At 50.8% G+C, this 20833-nt stretch overlaps 6 protein-coding genes across 6 annotated transcripts; 3 read left to right on the top strand and 3 right to left on the bottom strand.

Annotated features, from left to right (window-relative positions):
• Positions 1–7350: 7350 nt before the first annotated feature.
• On the top strand, positions 7351–9036 carry sclB (putative C6 transcription factor; the record flags this gene model as incomplete). Its single annotated transcript, XM_041697599.1, has 2 exons — positions 7351–7989; positions 8071–9036. 2 exons carry the CDS (start codon positions 7351–7353, stop codon positions 9034–9036), a joined length of 1605 nt encoding a protein of 534 aa, XP_041550867.1.
• Positions 9037–9875: 839 nt separating this feature from the next.
• APUU_11500S (Hsp70 family protein) lies at positions 9876–11969 on the bottom strand (the record flags this gene model as incomplete). The annotated part of the gene is made up of 6 exons (XM_041697598.1): positions 9876–10287; positions 10374–10834; positions 10908–11198; positions 11269–11545; positions 11613–11785; positions 11862–11969. 6 exons carry the CDS (start codon positions 11967–11969, stop codon positions 9876–9878), a joined length of 1722 nt encoding a protein of 573 aa, XP_041550866.1.
• Positions 11970–12462: 493 nt separating this feature from the next.
• APUU_11499A (uncharacterized protein) lies at positions 12463–14000 on the top strand (the record flags this gene model as incomplete). The annotated part of the gene is made up of 3 exons (XM_041697595.1): positions 12463–12638; positions 12689–13293; positions 13342–14000. 3 exons carry the CDS (start codon positions 12463–12465, stop codon positions 13998–14000), a joined length of 1440 nt encoding a protein of 479 aa, XP_041550865.1.
• A 238-nt stretch (positions 14001–14238) lies between these two features.
• APUU_11498S (uncharacterized protein) lies at positions 14239–16164 on the bottom strand (the record flags this gene model as incomplete). Its single annotated transcript, XM_041697594.1, has 3 exons — positions 14239–14321; positions 14421–15052; positions 15119–16164. 3 exons carry the CDS (start codon positions 16162–16164, stop codon positions 14239–14241), a joined length of 1761 nt encoding a protein of 586 aa, XP_041550864.1.
• Positions 16165–17262: 1098 nt separating this feature from the next.
• On the bottom strand, positions 17263–18010 carry APUU_11497S (uncharacterized protein; the record flags this gene model as incomplete). The annotated part of the gene is made up of 3 exons (XM_041697593.1): positions 17263–17791; positions 17849–17892; positions 17948–18010. 3 exons carry the CDS (start codon positions 18008–18010, stop codon positions 17263–17265), a joined length of 636 nt encoding a protein of 211 aa, XP_041550863.1.
• A 313-nt stretch (positions 18011–18323) lies between these two features.
• On the top strand, positions 18324–20768 carry dbp4 (RNA-dependent ATPase HCA4; the record flags this gene model as incomplete). Its single annotated transcript, XM_041697592.1, has 1 exon — positions 18324–20768. The coding sequence occupies one exon, from the start codon at positions 18324–18326 to the stop codon at positions 20766–20768; it is 2445 nt and encodes an 814-aa protein (XP_041550862.1).
• Between the last annotated feature and the right edge of the window lie 65 nt (positions 20769–20833).

Raw genomic sequence — 20833 nt, 5'->3', positions numbered from 1 at the left:
GGAGAAGACACATCGAAATCCTCCTTAGAACGAAACAAACTTCGCGGAAACCCCCTTGGATGCCAAAAGCTCAGCTGGACCCATGAAAGTGGTTCCGTTGGGAAAGTAAGCCCAAGATCGGAGCAGAGAGGAAAAAGCAATGGACCCCAATTCCCCCAACCAGACACGGAGACTTCGGAATACCAAGAGAGTTGAATGATAGCCTGGGAGCTGAAAGGAATAAATGCGCCCATCGAGTGCCTTTTCTGAATTTCATCCAATGAAGGGGAGTTATTAGACATAATATTGGCCCCGATAGGGGACATATCACATCCAGCTCTCCAAGTCACATCGGTTGTTATAACTTCATGCGGTCCACTCCCAATTGCCGGAATTTGGCCGGAGGGGAGATACTGCATAGTGGCCCAGTGGGAGATGGTGGCGGTGTCAATGATCGAGGATCATCCGTGGCTTTGAGATCAGCCGAAAACAAGAGATCGCGCACCTAAGTACTCGGGGTTTCGAGTTTCTTCTTGTCACCGGAGACAAAGGCGGCGGTTGCTCCATTTGAGAAAATGTGTACGATGACACATAATTTTTTTTGATAGTTTGCATTGCGTAGACGACATTTGACCTCTAATTTCTCAATACTGATGCCGAGCCTCATTGAGCTTTTATAAGTGATGATCCCCGATTGGCATGGCCAGTGGGTTGGATTAAGTTGCATACGCCGAAGATCGACGAGGTAAAATTGCTTTTCATGGTCCACCTGGACCCTATTTGGATGCGGTGATGACTTGCGAGCCCCAGGAAGTAAAAAAAGTACACCGAAGGAACGATTCTGAGTCTTCTGAAATTCACGGTTTTTACGAGTCTCACGCTCTGTAAGGCGCGAATGAAACCATAACTAAGAATACCTAGAGGCTATTCTGTGCTTCAGTGGTGGTTTTCAAAATACCTGGAGGAGCCGAAGTCAGTAGAGATCCACTGATGCGTACTGAGTACCCAAGTACTAGTTAGTCGTCGTCTCCAACATTTGGCTACCGTGAGAAGCCCGGGGAATAGGAAAGTTGACCATAATGTGTGATGCTCCGACATGTTTCAGGAACCAACTATTGGGTGCCCTTTCCTCTGCTAGGGAGCTAGCTGGATGTGAATTTGCGGTCCGAGCCGGATCCGACTGCGGATGTAAGTTCAGAGTACGTAGCAGAAAACGCCAGAACGACAATTGGAATTAGGTTAGCATTTCCAAAGGGATATTGGCAACGGTTAGGATATCAAAAGTAAGGCAGGAGAAGGCAATGAGCGTATATTACTTGTCACATACTCACCGACTTCTTACAGGCTTACAATCAAAGTTCACCCACGCAAGGTATGTCCATGTTGGTCTCCATCTCGGGATAAAGAGTCCAGATTCTTGTTGAACAAGGCCACTCTATTTTTGTATTACCGGCTCTGTGTCACGCCTGGTCGAGGTGCTGGTACTATCTAATGTGTTGCTGTACGTGGCGCACCTCTTTCTCTCTGCCACGCACACCGATAGAAACAAGGGCTGCAAGACCCAGCCGCCCTCGCGTGGGGCATATGACAATATGTAGAGAAAAGGGAGGCTGGGTCGCCCATAGTCTGCCATGAAAGCGGTTCATGAGCGCATACCGCAATATTCGTTCTTGCAATAAGAGACCATCACAAGCATGAATGCAAGATTTTGGTATGGTTGCACAGTACCACGGGGACCACGTTGAGACAACATCTCTTCTTAATGCTGTCAAACCAATACCGAAACAATTGGACAGTAGCCGTTATTGCATGATGCTGCTAACTTTTGTGCAATTGTGTCCAAATAAACCTCTGGTGGGCGGTCAGATGTGTTTGCTGGATATCTGAACGTCATGCAACATGTCTAGCGGCTATGAGAGCAATAATTGGATCCTGCGATCCGGAAGTTCACCATGCAAGATTACAGTTGAGGATCTTTTCCCTTGGGAGTTAGGGTTACCATTACAGCCGTCGACCGTCTAACGGTTCATATATAGGACGCCACCTTGCATGCATGCATGCTTGAGGTAGTTGACGCGCAAGCACAGTAGAATAAAAAGTGCGCATTGGGTAGTTGTATCTGGTGAGGCGACGGTATCCTGTGACGAGTGATACATGTTTGGTGCCCGAGCGAAACTCAGGTTATGAATTTCCGTCGTTCACAATCCCTGCTGTGTCCCTCCAAATTCCAAGGTGACATAGTTTTTGCAGAACAATAGATAGACCCTCGCGAGTTCGGGTCATCAACAGGCGCCTAGAAAATTGAGTCATCGACCCTGATATTTAGTCCCACTGACCCAGTGACCACGAACCATTGCAGTGTAGTACAATAACGGCGAGCCTGGCATGCCTGTAGCTTGTGGAAAGGCCAGTAATGTGACAGTTACGACTGTCCCAGGTAATAAAACGCACAGCGTTCAATTTTGACCCTACTCATTGACGGCTGAGGATTGCCGGACAGTAGAGCATAGGGCGTAAAGTACGTTACAGAGCTGAAAAGGGCATTTTGCGCAGGACCCTTTCGGAAGATTCCTCCCAAGCAATCGTGTCGGAAGGAATCACGGGTGTGCTACCAGATGGATAGTCCCCTGCCCATAAACACTGAGAAACGCGGCGACTTCCGTTGTTTTCTGTGGCATCTTCGCTGGAGGTTTGGCTCGGATGACGTTCAGGGGATGAGCTAACTGGGTGAGCAGCGGAGAGTGTGACGGATAAGCGACCCAGGATGAACCGCAGAAAAAGAAACGGGATCTGCAAAATTTTCCGATCGGAAGTGGCCCTGGCTGGACTGGCGATTGAACTTTGAGAGAGAAATGATCCATGGATGACGGTGTTGGGAGTTGGTGTTTGAATAGTTCGTCGTGCGGCGACAGAAGAACAATAGTGCCGCCAATCGTTGCCCAACGAGGACGTGCACGGGACTCGCTAGTCTCGTTGTGGGAAACGCAGGCTGCCAGCTTCCTGTTGGCAAAAGTCCCTTTTGCCTGGCCTCAACCCTTCAATGACGATGTCGTTTGAGGTAGATTGCCTTTACTTGACGGGGACGACCCATAATGGCGATGCTGTGAAGTCCAGGCTGCGAGCCGTCCATTTTGCTGCTCCTTTGGGGTAACATCCTCCGATCCGGATGTCTGGGTGACACAACAGCAGATGCTGATCGAGCTACTGGATTCTGACTGACTTCTTGAGGTATGGATGGTCGAGCAGGAACCTCGAATAAAGCTTGCTCCAGAATCTCTCCGGTCACATCGTCCTGCGACCTCACTGCACCACCATCACTGTCACTGGTCTCTTTCCATGGCATCTCCAGCATCAACCCTTCACCATCCGCTGTCCACCCGCCTCTATACCTGTTCAGGTTAAGTGTGGCTTAGCGCGCTGCACTATTGACACTTGTGAGGCCCCAAGATGGCAGATCATCGTGCTGGCGTTCGGCCCCATCCTTCAAATTGCATGAACCGCTGGCCGTTCTTCGGGACCCTCATCTCAGCGCGACGTCTCGGACGTCCAGTTCGCCCAAATTACCCTTCCCGCTTTTTCGAATTACTGGCCAGTGACAGCTCGAGCACTTGACAAGAAACATCTTCTCGACCCCCCTTACTGATGTCCCCGCGTGCGGCTTGTTGCACAGGAATGGGGTTCTCTCAATCGCCAGCATTCATTCTGTTTTCCTTCCCCTTTCTTGATCCTCAGTGATAGGCTGGCTGCTGGCTGCCTAACCGGCTGCGCGGGCATGTTGGCGTTTCGCGTCTTTGAACGCGAACCATTGGCCGCAGGGACATCCTTTGGCAATTTTGCTCCTTTTTTCTTGCCCGTTCGAGTTTTCGATTGGCCTTCCTTTTCAGGAAGAGACCAATGGTAGAACTTACATCGTCACATGTATCATGAGAAATCCCCGAAGTCAGACACCAATACGCCAGAGTTTAACTAGTTTCTGAGAGAGAACCGAGAGATAAGATGGGTCCCTCTTCGTTGTGAATAATTCCCACCGCAATAATGATCAACCAACGTTGCTTGAGCTAAGGAACCCGTTATTCGAACAGCACACTCGTGCTGTCTGCCGAAAACTCCTATATTTCCCCATCGTTTCGGCATGCGTCCTGACTCCTGGACGACATCGGACCAAAGCCGGTGGATCTCTGTACTCATACTGGATTGATCGCACGGGAGTGACGGAATATTTCCAATTCCCACCCAGAACAATGCCGGCAAATCGTCCGGAGCTCAGGTGATCAAACTTGACTTATGCTCGTTCCACCAGAACGCAGGAGCTGCAGCCACATCTGAAAGTGACAACTTGTCACGTCTTTTTTGCATTATTATTCAACCCCATTTCATCATTCAGATACGGAGACCTTCTCGTCTTTGATTTGGATGCTTGTTTGCTGCGGGACATTAAGCGCCGAGTTAGGGTTCCTCCCCGGCGACGCTTCGGAACTGGAATCCGCTTGGAGTTCAGGTCTGCGGGATCTTCAAATTGACAGGGCCACAACGAAGATCATTCGCGATAAACAACCTAATCCACCAAGGCTGCAAAAATATCAGCGTGCAAGCATAGAGGTGCATGTGCGCGGCCGGCCTTTTAACACTGCCAAGAGAAGAAGCCTGCAATTGCGTACTCTGTCTAGTGTCTTGTTGAGGTGTGAATCTTATGGGTGGGGTTAGCCAGCACTCTGCATGAGGCCCGACTACGTATTGCGGAGAAAGGCGACTTGCCATTTCAAATATTTCTGTGTTCGGCGGGATGCGCTGGTGTCATTCGTCAAGTGACGAATAACCACCTTGCGAAATATGTCGCTCAAAGCCTCAAATACCGAGAGTTGCTGAAGCTTATTGAACGAATGGAGAGTGGACCCTTCCAGTGCTAAGTACGTACGTTGTAACGATCCTGGATCAAGGGATAATGGCTGCACTGTACGTTGATGTCACAAATGGGCGACATTGCTTCTTATGACAAGGTGCCCTGTCCCACGCATCCTTTTTTCCGGCCTATCTTGTTTCTTTTTCCCTTCGAGGAGGCATGAGGATGAGGATCCAGTTGCCTTGAACCTGAACTAGCTTTCTGGGCGAGCTAGGATGGCAAAACAAGATTCGTTGACTCAGAGGGGAAAGCTCATCCGATCAGAGAATTACTGAACTATTATTGTCGTTCTCTCAATATTCAGGTCCAAAAGCGAATGAGATTCGCGTTCCGGATTGGCTCAAGGTTCACCCTCCGAGCTCCCACGTTCGCGTAGTCTACTCGTCTATTTTTTGTGATGAGAAGTCCCCTTCAAAGGGGAGAGGTTAATCGCAGGACTGTCCCAGAAGTAAACCCCCCGATAATCAGGATTGAATCAACAGAGCATCGCAGAGGAGTAAATTCCCGGTGTCTGTCGTATAGAGATCCAGTCGCGTGGATTGGACGTGCGCGCGACACATCACACAGCACTCTGTTTCCGGATTTCCCTCATGTTTTTTTTTTATTATTTAACTTTATTTTGTTTTACTGGCAATTAGAATAGATTAATACAAACAGCCCTAGAGATCAGGACAAGCTTAATTGGGAAGGACGTTTTGCCAGTGAGTCAGGGGACTATTGGCACTACTACTGGTGACGCTCCGCCGGCGTCGATCCTGGCTTGCGTCTGCCGAATAACAGCCTGAGGAAAATGAAGATGTGCATAAAAATTGGGAAACCTGGCCTAAGTCCTGAATCGCCCCCTCTTGGTGTCCCTTTTTGCCCTCCATTGCCCCCTCCAAGTCTTTGGTATGCCTCTTTTCGGAGAACTGGTTCACTGACAGCTCCCAGTTCCGACAGCGGAGCATATGGGATCCTCAGCCAGTGGCCCATCTTGGAGCTGTAGATCCAGCCCACTTGGACAAAACACGCAAATACCTGGGCTTATGGCATTAATGGCTGGAAAGTGGGAAACCGCAGGAGTAGCTAACTGCTCGTAAAAAGGGAGGGGGACAAGGGGAAGCTGGCAGCATTCCGCATTGAGCTTATTCCACGCCTGACATGTTCACTTCTTTCTTCTCAGCTCTCTCACTCTCAACACCCACAAGTTCACATCCACCCTGGTTTTCTTGCTTTTTCCTTCCCCGGAGGATTGGAGCTATTCCATCCTTCGGTTCTGGTCCCCATCTGCCTGCTTATCTCCCACGGCCGACTTGCAATCACCCCATCATGATCGACGCAATGGAGATCAGCTCTATCGGCTGCTAGCTTGCTAGTCGGTGCGCTGTCGCACTGGCCATCTTCTTATCCACCTCCCACCTGCTCCCATTGTCTCCCCTGCCCATTCAGTGAAGCTGGGAGATCGCGGAACAAGGAAGTATATCTAAGCCTTGCCAGAACCTGCAGCCGACAGCAACACTAACGCCCTCTTGAGCAGGCTTCTGATTACCTCTCTCAACCCCTTCCCTCCTATCATCATTAGCCTATTCGAGTTCACAGCTGGTGTACGACAGAACCGGGAGAATAAGCGCCTCTAGCTTCTGGAGACCTGGGCCCTCTGGTTCCCTTGATCTCATCTTGGCCTCGGGCTCTTTCGATAGTCTAAACTCAGGAAACCCGGGCTCTCTTCTTCCTCCCCTCAAGGACCCGGCGCTAGAGGGAGAAAATCTCCTATTCCTTTTTTCCCTCTTCTTTGAAATCGCCTTTGGATATTCTCCGGTTTAGCTTTCTTTTGAGTATTACGGGCCGTGACCTTGTCTTCCGCTGGGAGAATTTATAAGGGTGTGCGAGTCCACCGGGGTTTTACGTGACGCCTTACTTCCCGTATACTTCACCGTCTCTTCGCCCACCCCATTCGACGGCGGAGAAGATAAATAAACTGGGCAAAGAAAAAAATAAAATAAAGGAAATCAAATCAAAAAGGGAAAGACAAAATTACAGTCGCCAAATTTGTATCAGGTAAGATGCGCCCATGCATTTTCCTTCCATTAATTGCTTTTCTTCGCCCTTTCTCCAGTGATCGCCCACCATGCTGCAATAAATCGTCCCGGATTGGGAACCGTCGAAGCCATGGAACCCTGCCGTCACGATCTGGCTGTCCGGCACTGATCAACGCGTCCTATTTTATGACTCCTCCGAGAGTGAATCAGTACTGACTGCCGATTATAAGCTCTCCTGTGGTCCTCACGCTGTAACCGTGCGAGCCTAATTATGACTGTCGACTGACCAGCACATCACCGCAACCGAATCGTCCAACGAAACACTCCATCTATGTCAGATATGCTCCCCACATCTCGATCAAAATCACCGAGTATTCTGTTATTGTGAAGGCTTCTGTCGTTTTCTCGCCCTGACGCAACAAAGAACGAGACGGTGCCATCGGCATTTACCAGATGCAATCTCTCGTCCTCCCTCATTCTTTTGCGGCATCAGAATTTGGACGTCTTCGATTCCCAGGCCCCGAGCGGTATCCGTTGAATCGGCCTCGATCTGCAAATGCTCGACGGTTCACACCTCGGGATCTTCCACTCCCCTGCTCTATGTCCAGCTCAGTTCCAGCAGAGGACCCGCTGGAGACCCTAGGAAATGTCAGGCGGCCTGGACACCCAGACCTGCCGAAGCCGGTAACGACTACTACTGGCAGTTCTGTTGGCGCAGCATCAGCGACTACCGCAGGGCCCATCCTTTCTCCGACATCTCCAGACACAGCTCGAGAACCCACGTTGCAGCGTCTCGTAACAGCACCGGGAGACGAGGCGCTGCGGCAGTCGCTCGTCTTCAGCGAGCCATTTTCATCATCACGTTTCCCACCAGCATTTACAGGACAACCATCCGCACAGACCTCAACGGCAGCATATCCGCCACCAACGTTTGGGGCTGCGGCAACCGCATCAGCATCTCGTACACTGCCGCAAAAGACCACCCGACGAACAAAGGCTCATGTCGCATCGGCATGTGTCAACTGCAAGAAGAAGCATTTGGGCTGCGATCCGGCCCGGCCGTGCCGCAGATGTGTATTATCTGGCAAAGCTGTAAGTCTTTTCTTTCTCAGAAACCTAATTTCACCGTCATGGCATCATTGGAGTAGGATTGGCTCATACTAAGGCTTATAGGATACTTGCGTCGATGTCACGCATAAGAAGCGAGGGCGGCCACCGCTGAAAGCGGAGGAGGGTTCAATCCGAACGTATGCAACGCAGATGGATCACAGGGGAGCACCAGGGGACCACGGAGCAGCGAGACGTCCGATGCATCGTGCGACATCATCTCGCGAACTTCGGCCTATGACTGATCTTCAGATTCATCCCGCGCAAACGGGGATGATGGGTGGACGACCACTTCCAGGACAACACCAACGATGGCCGGTGGTATATCCACATGGCATAGACCCCTCACTGACAACACAGAGGACGATGGGCCATAGACGATTTTCTTCCTCCGGATCTGCTCAATCCATGACTGCTGTTACGCCACCAGGCTATATGACCGTTCCTGCAGGCTACAATCCGGCTCTGATACCTGGTCGTATGCCTGCCGGCGATGGAAGACATTCTATGTCATCTTATCCAAACCCGCCAATGCACCCCACAGCATCACCTCCGCTATATCACCAACCGTACGGTGTGCCGATTTCTCCCTATCCAGAACACACTGGAATTGTGAACCGCATGTCAATGGGTGAGGCTCCTGTCCAGAGAGACCCTCGCGAGGGGTTGTTAGAGTCTCCGGTCAGACTTCCTCCCATTTATCCTTCGCCGGTAGCCAACCCGCAGCCACCTCGACCCACCGAACCTTATACGGCGGCGTGGTCACCACCGCATCAGCAAGCACAAGATTTTCGCCAACAGCAGGGGGGATTATTGGAGCCGTTGTCCCCCAGCAACCAGATGCGCCCGTCTGTCACCGACGTTGGTCAAATGAGTCATCTCAGTGCTTTGTCTCCTACAGAAGCGAGGTCGCAACGACTGCCGCCCCCTCGCACCTACGATGAGCAACGCGAGCACGAAACCGATGATGGGGACTCGTCGCGGCCCGCGAAGCGCCGTAAAATGGCACTGGATGACATGGTCAACGACTAAACGCTCTCGTAATGCCCATTATCCCCCGTTTAGGACTTTACTTTCCCACTTGAATAGCGGGAAATGCATATTACACCGGATATTGATGTTTGTAGCAGGGTCTACAACGACTGACGATCCTGATGTATATTTCCTTTGTTTAAATAATCATCTCTCACAAGTCAGTTAGCACTTTGTTCGATTGGCTGTGTACTACCCATTTACTTGCTCACAATCTCTTGTTATGGTTTCCTTTGTTTGTCTTTATCGCTGTCTGATTTCATATACTGTCGTTTATTTCTCTGGAAGTTGCATTGGCGTTGGGTTGGGATTTGGCCCGGATCTTCATTGCATGGCGTGCTGCATTTCCCAAGGATACCTCGCAGGACTTGAGGTTTGTTTCATTGTCATTCATACTTAGACAGCGTTGGATTCCTATTACTACTGCCCGGGAATGTAATATATTCTCTCTTTCACTTTCGTTCGTGATCTGATCCTAGGCCGGCTGGCTGTTTCGAAGTAGTCCCTAGCCCCAATCAGACTCCTCACCCAAACATTCGCCGTCCCTATCACTAGTAACGTTATTCGACATTTCTGCCCCTCTACTGCCATATTATCTGTATCAAGGATTTCATCCTGAATTAAAAGTTTCAGGCACAAATTATGCTTTGGTTGATGCGATATAGAATTACCTGGATAGGTATATTGTCACTTGAAAACAGAAGCTGGGCTACCTGCTGTGTAAATACTCTCGTACACATTCTGTGCTCCAAGCGAAGCTGCCGTAATGATATTGAGCTTAAACCATAGCAATGAACGTATAAAAAAAACCCATAAGGGCAAACGCAACAAATTCCACCTTAGTATGCATATTCCGCACTAACGGAATCATATTTCTTCCCCTGCACAGAAAGCACATACCGCGTCTCCGCCGACGAGTAAGTCGCCTCAATCACCGCATCGATATTGTAATAATTCTTCCCGTCCGCTCGGCGGCGAATCGTCTTTTCCAGATCCGTCTGCGGAATGACCGAGATGTTGGCCTTGAGTGTCACCAGCGACTTTGTGCCGGGCGCCTTGTGGATAGGCGCATCCTCGTCTTCGGCGTTTGCAAAGACCTCCGTATACATCATCTGTGGCTTGCCATTGCTGACAGCGAAGTCTTGGAAGAAGTCGATTGGGATCGGTTTGTTTTCTTCGATTGTTTGGCCTTTGTTCAGGAACCAGAACATTGCATGCGTGCGGTAGTGGCCCAGGCGGGTGCACCAGTATCTGAGTCCTGTTAGCCTCTTCTTCCAATACAGCTTGAGCACGAGGGCAATGGTGAACTGGGTGGGTGGGTAGGTGAGGAAACATACTTCTTGCTTTCATCATGTTTACCCTCCTTGAACGGCGTATGCAGCTGAATTCCATAATGCTTCCGCGCCTTTCTACTAACCACATCCACCGTCCGGAGGGCATTCGTCCTCGCCAACCCCATCATCACCGCGCCCCGCACAACAGCCGTCCACGCATTCGGCGGCTGCAGTACCTCAACGCTCTTCAGGGCGTCGCGGCACCGCTCCTTCAGGTAGCTGTTCTGTCCGAACCCGCCAACCAACAGGACAGCGCGGATCTCGGTCTCCCCGCACGCGGCAATCTGGCCCTGCACGTACTTTATGACTTTGAGAATCACCGGCTCGAAGATCTCGTACATCTCCTGCGGCGAGAGCGTGACCTTTCCCCGTCGGATGTTGAGTTCGGCGTTGTTGGCTAGCCCTGGGACGGGGATTACGTAGCCTTGGTTGCCGTCGATGGTTGGGGAGTACTGCTTTTTGGTCTGTCGTGCAAAGATAATCAGAAACAACCTAATTACCAATCTGGTAGTGTTAAGGGAAATGGGGACGACATACAACGGAATCAAACCTCTCCATCGCCTCCTGGAGAACTTCATCATCCCACCCGTCCTCCCTCCCGAGCTTGCGCGTGAGTGTGTCCGCAAACCGCCTATTCAAGAATGTCGAACCACAAGGTCCGCCAGTCCCCGTTGTGACCTCCTCAACCTGCAATATCGGCGTTAGCGCGATGATCTTGTATGAGATCAAGTCGACTGTGCCGCCGCCGGCGTCGCAGAGGACGAAGCTGTCGCCGACTTTGAGCCCGTGAGGGTCTAGCCCTTGGATTGCGTAGATTGCTGCTGCTTCCTATGGATGAGTTAGCATATATTATAGAAGCGGTGGATGGAAAAGAATGGAGGGAAAGGTTATTGTGTACCGGCTCTGATACAAGCGAAATCTGCTCATTGTCTTTAATAAATCCGGCTTTCTGACAGGCTTTGAGGGTTTTATCCTTCGCAGCCTCGGTCCAGATAGCAGGGACAGTGAGCGAGAACTCAAGCGGGATGGTGCGGAGAAGCGCAGCGCCGAGTTTCTGCTCGAGCGTGTACATTATTTGCTTGTACAGCGCTGTAAGATAGTCCTCTGTTAGACTTTCGGGGGTCTTGTCGCCCCAGCTCTTAGTTGAGACGAGAGGATTGCTTTCGTCGAGGCCGCTGTCACCAGACTATATTAGCCCGCATATACTCCTCATGGAGTCGAGGAAGGGAATGAAGACAGTACAGTTTAAACCACTGGTATCGGTCGACCAGTGCGGGGATTTGAAATCCCCATTCCACGTTCTCGCCGCCGGAATCTTTGGTGTAGCGCAGCTCTGTTGGCACTTTCACGCTGCTGATGCCTTCTTGCGCACCGGCGTGGGAGGGCCATGATTCGATGACGGAAATGTGATCGGCCTAGACAGGCAAGAGCAATAAGATGTTATTTAGGGAATCCAGCTCATAAATTGTTTGGGAAGATGGTGTAACACACCCGTCTGGTCTCTGCCCACGCGACGCCAGTGAAGGTCGTCCCGAAATCGATGCCGATAACGAGCTTGCGGTCGTCGACAGAGAGCGAGCTGAATTGTTTCTCCATCATGCGAGTACTTGGTAGAAGCAAACAAAATGAAGAAAGAAGAGGGATAAAGGGGAGAAAGATGAGAAGGTCAAGAAAAGACAGCCGCTTGCTCAACCCGCAGCCTCGGCCGTGAGACCAGCGGGCGTTTGCTTGTATGGCGTGCCTTCACCATCTCACTCCTCACCACACCCAATCTCGCTCTGACTCCTGATCCAAGTCCAATCGATAAGGCTCAATCAACCAATCGCTATTTTTACTCCATGCGCAGAGCCTCGTGTTCGGGCGGCGTTCCAATAGAAAGTTGGCGAGCAGGGCCACGCTCGTATACTAGAGGCTTGGGAGCCCTAACTTGTGAGAAGGAACTGCGCCCCGGGCAATCTGCATTCTGCCTTGCGCCTCTTCATCCCTGCCCCGGGCATGAGAACTGCCCCTCAATGAGGTCACTATTCTTCTCTTGTATGGATCCGCGGTCGTGAAGAGCTGGAGTTTGCGATTCACTCGTGGTCTTCTTGCGATGTTCATCCTCGCTGAGGAAGAGCAGATTCAGACTTCGCTTTACCAGGCCGTTATGGACGAAGCTGACGCTGTGATGGCGCCTCAAACGTTGAAGAAGAAGCAGGGTGTTATTGTTCCTTCGACGGAGGCGGAAGCTGAGAAGACGGATATGGAGAAGACTGAGAAGAAAAAAGCGTCAGTCTTCAGTTGCTGTTTTGCTTGTCGCACTCTAATAATCTTCTCAGTCCCACGTCAACCACCACCACCACCACCGAAACCGCCAAACCAAAGCCACCCTCTAAAGAACCTACCCCGATCAATATCAAAGAAGACGCCGATAAGAGCAAAATCCAGAACAATGAGTCCGAGAAGCCCGACCCCGACCCCGAGCCTCCCACCATCTCTTCACTCCAAGACGAGAACGCTGCTCTGCGCGCTAGAATCACCCAGCTCCAATCCGACCTCCACGAAGCCCAAGATTTCGTCTTTAGTCTACAGCCCCGTCACCAAACGCTCACTGAGCCAGAGGCCGTCGAAGAATTCACAGCGCTCTGCGCCGCTGTCGAAGATTGGGTCGACCAGAACCTGGGCGACTCCATCGACGAAATGGTCGTCACTAAAGAACGACTCCGTCCTAAAGACACCCAGAACCTCATGGACTTGATTCCGCCCGCAGGAAAGGCAGCTTTTGATATCCCGAACACAGATATGGATAACATCCAAGCTGCTATTTTGCGGTTTCTCAACGATGTCATCTTCTCGCAGGACTTTTATTGTCCTCTTCCCTCGTCGGAGAGACAGTTTGTTATGACTGTTGAGCGTAGTATGAGGGACTTGCAGCCGAGACGAGGTATGCCTCTTCCCTTCTCCTAAGGAGCCTATCAGTTAACCTGCTTAGATACCCGAGCCTGCCGCCACTGGCGCATAGAAACGTACACCGCAGCAGCCGAACGCCCCGGGTTCTCTGCATACGCCGAAGACCGCATGTGGGAAATAAGCTGCGAGATGGCAAAGATGCTCCGCGTGCTAGCCACAGACACAGACGAAAACCTCGCTAAGAGCTTTTTCGAGAACATTACCAAGCCAGCCTGTGAGCTTGCGCGCAAGATACACCTGTGTTTCGACGAGTATACGCTTGAGTGGTCGACATACCACGATAAGCAGCTCCTGGACCCAGCGGCGATCTTTGAGAAGGAGGCTGATGCGAAGGAGAAGTTTGCGAGCTATGAGTTTGTGGATCTGAACACGAGGAAGACTTTGAGGGAGAGACCGAGGGTTGAGGATGGGGAGCTGTTGAAGGTGGGGTGGGTGTTTGACTTGAAGCCGAAACTGGTGTTTCGCAAGCTGAGGGCGGATTCATGGGCGGAGGGGAAGACTTTGACCAGGCCGGCGGTTCTAGTTTATCTTACTGATCAGAAGAGGAGGAAAAAGATGGCGGCGCCGGCGAAGAAAGGGGAACAAGGGCCCATTACTGTTTTGGGGGCTTTGGCAGATTGGCTACATCGGGAGAAGGCGAGTAGGAAGCCGACAACAGGGTTCTTTTCTGGGATCTTTTAGAATGTGAGGCTGATGCTTCAAGTTATAATATGAAGGCGGTTATCTCATTACAATGTGTTATGATATGCTATGCTATAGGTAGATTGTCTGTATGGAATTTGCACTCTGGTTTGTGCATCGAGTTCCCTACTCGCCGGATCTCATTGTAATCATTCAAGCAGACCCAACAGAACTCGTGACGGCATTTGATACCTTCATAAAGAATGGTCAGTGGGAGAAAATAAAAAGATGTGGCTGCCTATGGCTGAGGCCGGCACCGGCCAGTATGCGAGGCCCAAGGGCCAAGGCAGATCCAGCAAAACTCCTTTCTGCATTTGATGCCTGTATCGGTCAACCAGCCGGTACGCGGCCATAAAACAGATCAAAGAGCAGACAGAGGCAAGGAAGACGGGGGAAAAAAACTAAGAAAGGTGGGCTTACATGTCATATGGTCACATCCCTCGTTTTTCTCGATTGGCCATTGACAACCCGGGCAACGCTTCGCGATCTCCTCGACCAAGTTCACCGACAATTCGACCTCCCGCATCCGCCTCTTCAACATTTCAATCTTCTCTCTGAAGTCATCCTCCACAGCGTCTTCGCTTGTCTGCTCTTCATTGTCTTCATCCTCCAGTTGCGGCTGTGGCCGCGCTGCTTCGGCTTCAGCGGCCCTCTTCTCCTTTCGCAACCGGGAAGCCTCCTCCTGTTGCTTCTTGCGCGCCGCTTTCTTCTGTGCTTCATGCAACTTCGTTTGTCGTGCCCTTTCCTTTTTCTTTGCGCGGTTAAGATCCTTCTTTTTCAGATACTCTGGCTCCACCTGAGTGCGGCCGGCATTCCTCTCCTTGATAGATCTATAACTATCCGGATCCCAGAGAACAGCATCATACTCGTCACATGTGAAATCTTCGTGCCACTTGATAGAGTGCTTGAAGCAGGACTCCGAGCTGCAATTGAGACAACGTACGAGCGGCTGTTCGTCGCCTGGTTCATGGAGTTGGCCGAAGGGGCAGTCGAGACACCAAACGAAGTTTTTGTCGACGGAGACTGCAGCCCGAAAGGAAAAATTGTTATAACTGGGTTAAGTGATGTTAGTGCTTCCACGCTTCCATTGAATATTATAGGGAAAGGGTGGAAGATACCGATTAAAGGTCTCCTCGTCTGCAAACCGTTTAATATCCTCGTGGGCAAACAGCGTCTTGCATTCTGGACATCTGATTTCGTTCCAGAACTTGGCCTCAAGGTCGTGCTTGATGCTCTTCGCTAGACAAATATAACAGACTGACGGTCTATGCTGGCAGGCGATGGATAGCGTATCCGGTGCCTTGGCCCCATCCGGTCCAAACGGCTCAAGACAGATAATACATGCCTCTAGGGCATGCTCCGACTTGGGCCGCCATCGTTTCACTTTCTTGGAGGGCTCCGAAGAAGACTTCTGTTTGCCGGATTTCTTGAGGTAACCGACATACAGCGCTTCCAACTCTTCGTCGACCTGTTGGAAGAGCGCTTGCGGACCCTTTGGTCCTGAAGATGTTGGTTTTGGTTGTTCTGGCTCCCGCTCCGGCTCTGGCGCTTTCTCCTGCTCGCGAACCATCGATGTCGGGGCTATACCGAACTGCCGTCCGAATAGTGGGATCGTATCAGTTGTATCAGAGAATATGAGGAGGCCCGATGCCGGATCTGGGTTTGGCTTGGGTGTGGGTGTTGGTGGAGGCGGTGGTGCTGCCGTTGGGGCTGGAGGCAGCGTAGGTGTAGAAGTAGGGTTGGCAGGTTCATCATCATCATCGTCGACAAACACTCGAGTGTAATTGGGATGTGGCTGTTCTTTATTCCATTCAATCTCCTCCTTCGGAGAACTGACCTGCACAGGATGAACATCTGGAGTCCACGCATGCAACTCCGAAACCTGAGCGTCCGACGACGCTGAAAGTTCCGCAATGGATGTTCCTTCCGTACGCGCTGAGAATGTGGACGTCGTCGGACTGCTGAGCTCTGCCAACGACGGATGATTGAGGCTCGAGATGTGCCGAGGTGCCTGCGGCTTTTTTGTAGACAGCTTTTGACGCGGTTCCTTTGTATTTGTGACGACTGCCCTTGAGCCTGATTCCGGGGCTGGAACGGACCAAATGCTATGATAAGTTCCAGCGTTTCCCTTTTCCCCGCCGAGGAATTTCACGAATTTCCTCATTGTTTCTGGTTCTGGCCCGAGTATTAGATATTTAAAAGGTGGTATATATAATAGGAGTTTAGCTTAAGCTGTTAACATGACAGGGCGTTGAATGGGCATAGCTTGGGAGGAGAAGACGTTGGGAGTCATGGCTGTTTGTCGACGGCGGGGAGAGGAAGCTGTCGACAAACGCCCAGCGCTCAGTGTCCCGACGCCCGATCATTTCTGGCGAGTAGGAGAAGTCAGCCTCGCGTTGGATGATTGAATCAGTGAATACGAGGTGCTGCGCTAGCTGCTGGGGTCGGGCAAAGCGATGCCTCGATGTTGTGGTGGCTGTACTATTACTGTCTACCAATCATCCAGCAGCACGTGAAGAGAAAAGAGTCAACAGCTACCCAGAGAATCATTCAGAATTAGCCCTTCTGAAGCAGGGTTGACCTTTTTTTTTTTTTTTTTTGGCGCAGTGGCAAAAATTTGTTAAGTGACGGTTGTTGGTAGCTACGCAGCTGGGGAATGTCTGATGAGGAGATGCTGGATTGAGGACTGAGAGGGCTGTTGATTCTCCTAGAAAGACACAAGGTGGCCGACAGCCGTGCATTAAAAGCAAGATGGTGAATCGCCACCTGGAAGTCATAGTCATTAGTTCCGAAACTGGTATTACTACTCATCGGAGCCTCGAAAGGTTACGATGATACCATACTCTCCAATGGATCCAGTCTACTGCTACTATCATTGTCATGTAGGTCAAAACTGAACTATGCATCCACAATGAAAATCACCCTCAAACTGCAAAGTCTCTGCAAAAGACGAAGTCTTTGTCGTGGTCATTCTTATTACATTTCCTGCCTACATTCAACTTACAAAAGGCATCATGCATCTTCACCTGTTCAGTACTGGCACTGACAAGGTCATCTTCGCCAGGGTGTGGATGAAAGGACCGACAGCCTGCCATCTATGAGTAGAAACAGACTCTGGTTCGCGAGTAGTAACCATTTGGTAGTGCATCGTGATCGTCGCAGCTGCCCTGACGAAGGCGGAGTATACAGACCGTTGCATGCAGATCATGAAGACTCGACTGACGCAACGTCAAATGCGTAGCCTTCACGCTTTAACATCACATCATCCCAAGACCTTCATCTTTTTCTTCTTCTTTTCGCCGTCCTTCTTCTGTCCCTTCTGCCAATCACGCCAGCTCCCAATCCGCTTGTCGCGACTATCCTCCCATGCCTGATGCTGATCCCGTTTCCGTTTCCGCTCTTCAATCTCTTCCTCCTCTTTCCGCCGCTCTCGACCCTCTTCTTGTAGCTTCGCCTTGGCCTGCCTTCGCCTTCGTGCCTCTTCCTCTAACAATACCTGGACTGTCTTTTGCCGCCACTCCTTTTTGAACTCATCGGTCTTCAACTCCGGCGAATCCAATGTATACTTGTGTTCGCGGATCAGGAGCCGCCGAGCATCTGCGATACATTCATCCAGATATGAACGTTGTTTCTCATCCATCAGGGCGGACTGCGCTTTCTTCAGACGATCGAACGCATCTGGGGCACCCGAGTTTTTCGTTTTATCCGGGTGGATCAGTAATGACTTCTTTCGATACTGTATCTTTATGTCCTTCTCCGTCACTCCCGGTTGAAGGTCAAGAACCGCGTAGCTAGGGCGCGCGAGATTAGTTTCCAGATTCGGCGGAGACGCTCTTTTTGGGACTTACGCATCTAAAACAAATGATGTTCGGATGCGATCAATTTCCGCATCCTAACTAGATTAGCGGCACGTAAAGCAATGGATATCAATTTGGCAATGCACTCACCTTGGTGAAATCGGAGGCCTCTCGCTCAAGGGCATCTAGGGCATCTTGCTCGTCGTCTGACATTGTGATATCGGGATATTATTGGGCAATGAAAATTAGATAGTTGAGACCAGCTATGATATTGCCACAATTCGCCGTAGTATAATGACGGCAACAATCGTTATTAGTTCGTTAAGCTCTGGGTATCGCGATTCGCGACATCCAAGGTGACGCTATCGCAAGATCGGCCTTATCACCGCGCTGACTCAGCCGTTACTAGCCCGGCAGAAAAAAAAACTCCCTTCACCGCCCTATTTATGTTTCTCTGTTGAAGACCGAGTTAGATTTCATTGTCTGCAATTTGTCGGAGATTCAAACCAACTCGTTGTCGGTTATCATGGCTCACTCAAACGGGCCTCGAAACGGTAAACATGCAAAGCCATCGAATCGGGCCGGAAATTTGAAACGCAAGCGGGTTCAAGAGGATCTTTCTTCGCTCGTGAAACGAGTCGAAGATATTGATCTGAAGGGAAAATTCGAATCCTTCTCCGATTTACCTCTATCGGAACCGACAATCTCTGGCCTTACCTCGTCTCATTTCAAGACACTAACGGATATTCAATCTCGTGCGATCAGTCATGCGCTCAAGGGCCGAGATGTTCTGGGCGCCGCAAAGACGGGAAGCGGGAAAACCCTGGCATTCTTGGTACCTGTTCTCGAAAACCTATACCGGAAACAATGGACCGAGCACGATGGACTAGGCGCGATGGTTATATCTCCTACGCGCGAACTGGCGATTCAGATATTCGAGGTTCTCCGAAAGATCGGCCGTTATCATACCTTTTCTGCGGGGCTGGTTATTGGAGGGAAGAGTTTACGCGAGGAGCAGGAAAGATTAGGGCGGATGAATATTCTCGTTTGTACACCTGGTCGAATGCTGCAGCATTTAGACCAAACGGCTTTCTTCGAGACGCATAACCTGCAGATGGTGGTGCTGGATGAGGCGGACCGGATTATGGATATGGGGTTTCAGAAAACTGTCGATGCGATTGTAGGACATCTCCCGCCGCAGCGCCAGACTCTGCTTTTCAGTGCGACCCAAACAAAAAAGGTTTCTGATCTGGCTCGCCTGAGCCTTCAGGACCCTGAGTATGTGGCTGTCCACGAAGCTGCCTCTTCTGCGACACCGTCAAAACTTCAGCAGCACTACTTCGTTACACCGCTTGCTCAAAAACTCGACACACTCTGGAGTTTTATCCGGAGTAACCTGAAATCGAAAACGATTGTGTTCCTATCTTCAGGGAAGCAAGTCCGCTTTGTTTACGAATCGTTCCGACACATGCAACCCGGTATTCCTCTACTACATCTCCACGGCCGCCAGAAACAAGGTGGACGTCTCGACATTACGACACGGTTCTCGCAGGCGCAGCACGCCGTCCTATTTTCCACCGATGTCTCCGCTCGTGGTTTGGATTTCCCAGCTGTAGACTGGGTTATTCAGCTGGATTGCCCTGAAGACGCAGATACATATATCCACCGTGTTGGCCGGACCGCGCGATACGAGCGCGATGGTCGTGCGGTGTTATTCTTGGATCCTAGCGAGGAGAAGGGAATGCTACGCCGCCTCGAGCAGAAGAAGGTTACGGTGGAGCGAATAAACGTCAAAGCGAACAAGCAGCAGAGCATAAAACACCAACTGCAGAATATGTGCTTCAAAGATGCCGAGCTCAAGTATCTCGGCCAGAAGGCATTTATCTCTTACGTCAAATCTATCTACGTACAGAAAGACAAGGAGATTTTCAATCTGAAGGAACTCAAACTTGAAGATTTCGCTGGCAGTCTTGGTCTCCCTGGTGCGCCTCGAATCAAGTTCATCAAGGGAGATGACACCAAGGAACGGAAGAACGCCGCTCGAGCTACCGCGTACCCGTCTAGCGATGACGAAAACTCAGACGAGGATGGCGAAAAGGAGAAAAAGCAGCCCAAGGAGAAGGAAGTCCGAACTAAGTACGACAGGATGTTTGAGAGACGGAATCAAGACGTGTTGGCCGATCACTACTCGAAGCTTATTAACGACGATGGTACGATAGCCGATCCCAGCAAGGGCACGGATGATGCAGACGAAGATGAGGACTTCCTCTCTGTCAAACGGCGGTTTGATGCGGGAGACGAAGCACTTGACGGTGCAGCCAGCTCCGAGTCTGGTTCGGATGATGCCTCCGAATCCGACGAGGACGAAGAAGAAGACAACGGCAACAAGAAAGACCCCAAGGTCGTCAAAATTAGCGACAAAGATACACTGGTTGTTGACTCTAAGCGCCGTGAAAAACTGCTCAAGTCCAAGAAGAAACTACTCAAATTCAAGGGCAAGGGCACCAAACTTGTTTACGATGACGAAGGAAACGCACATGAGCTCTACGAAATGGAAGACGAGGATGCCTTCAAGGCTCGCGGTGATGCCAAGGAACAGCAGACCTGGTTCTTGGCTGAGGAGGCACAGCGCACACAGGTCGCTGATATGGAGGATAAGGCTGTTGCTAAGCAGAAGAAACGTGAGAAGAAAGAGAAGCGGAAGGCAAGGGAGCGGGAACTCCTGGCTGAAGAGGAGCGAGAGGAGGCCGTTGCTCAGCTGCCTCCCTATGACCAGGACGATGACATGGCTGATGGGTACTCTGAGTCCGGTGGAGAAGAAGAGGAGCCGCGCCCGAGCAAGAGGACAAAGGTCCAGGAACCAGAGCCAGTGCCCTGGTACAAGCAGGAAAAGAAGAAGAAGCCCTCCGGAGAGGGACAGATCCAGACCTTGGAGGATTTGGAGTCGTTGGCTACGGGCTTGTTGGGTTGATCACACTGTTCAGTGTATTCTTTTGTCATTATTCAGCGAGACTTCACACATCTAACATTCTGCAT

Source organism: Aspergillus puulaauensis, chromosome 1 (assembly GCF_016861865.1).
Source record: "Aspergillus puulaauensis MK2 DNA, chromosome 1, nearly complete sequence".
Classification (NCBI taxonomy): Eukaryota; Fungi; Ascomycota; class Eurotiomycetes; order Eurotiales; family Aspergillaceae; genus Aspergillus; species Aspergillus puulaauensis.
The sequence above is the reverse complement of the archived record's forward strand: the minus strand, read 5'-3'. Positions and strand labels throughout refer to the sequence as shown.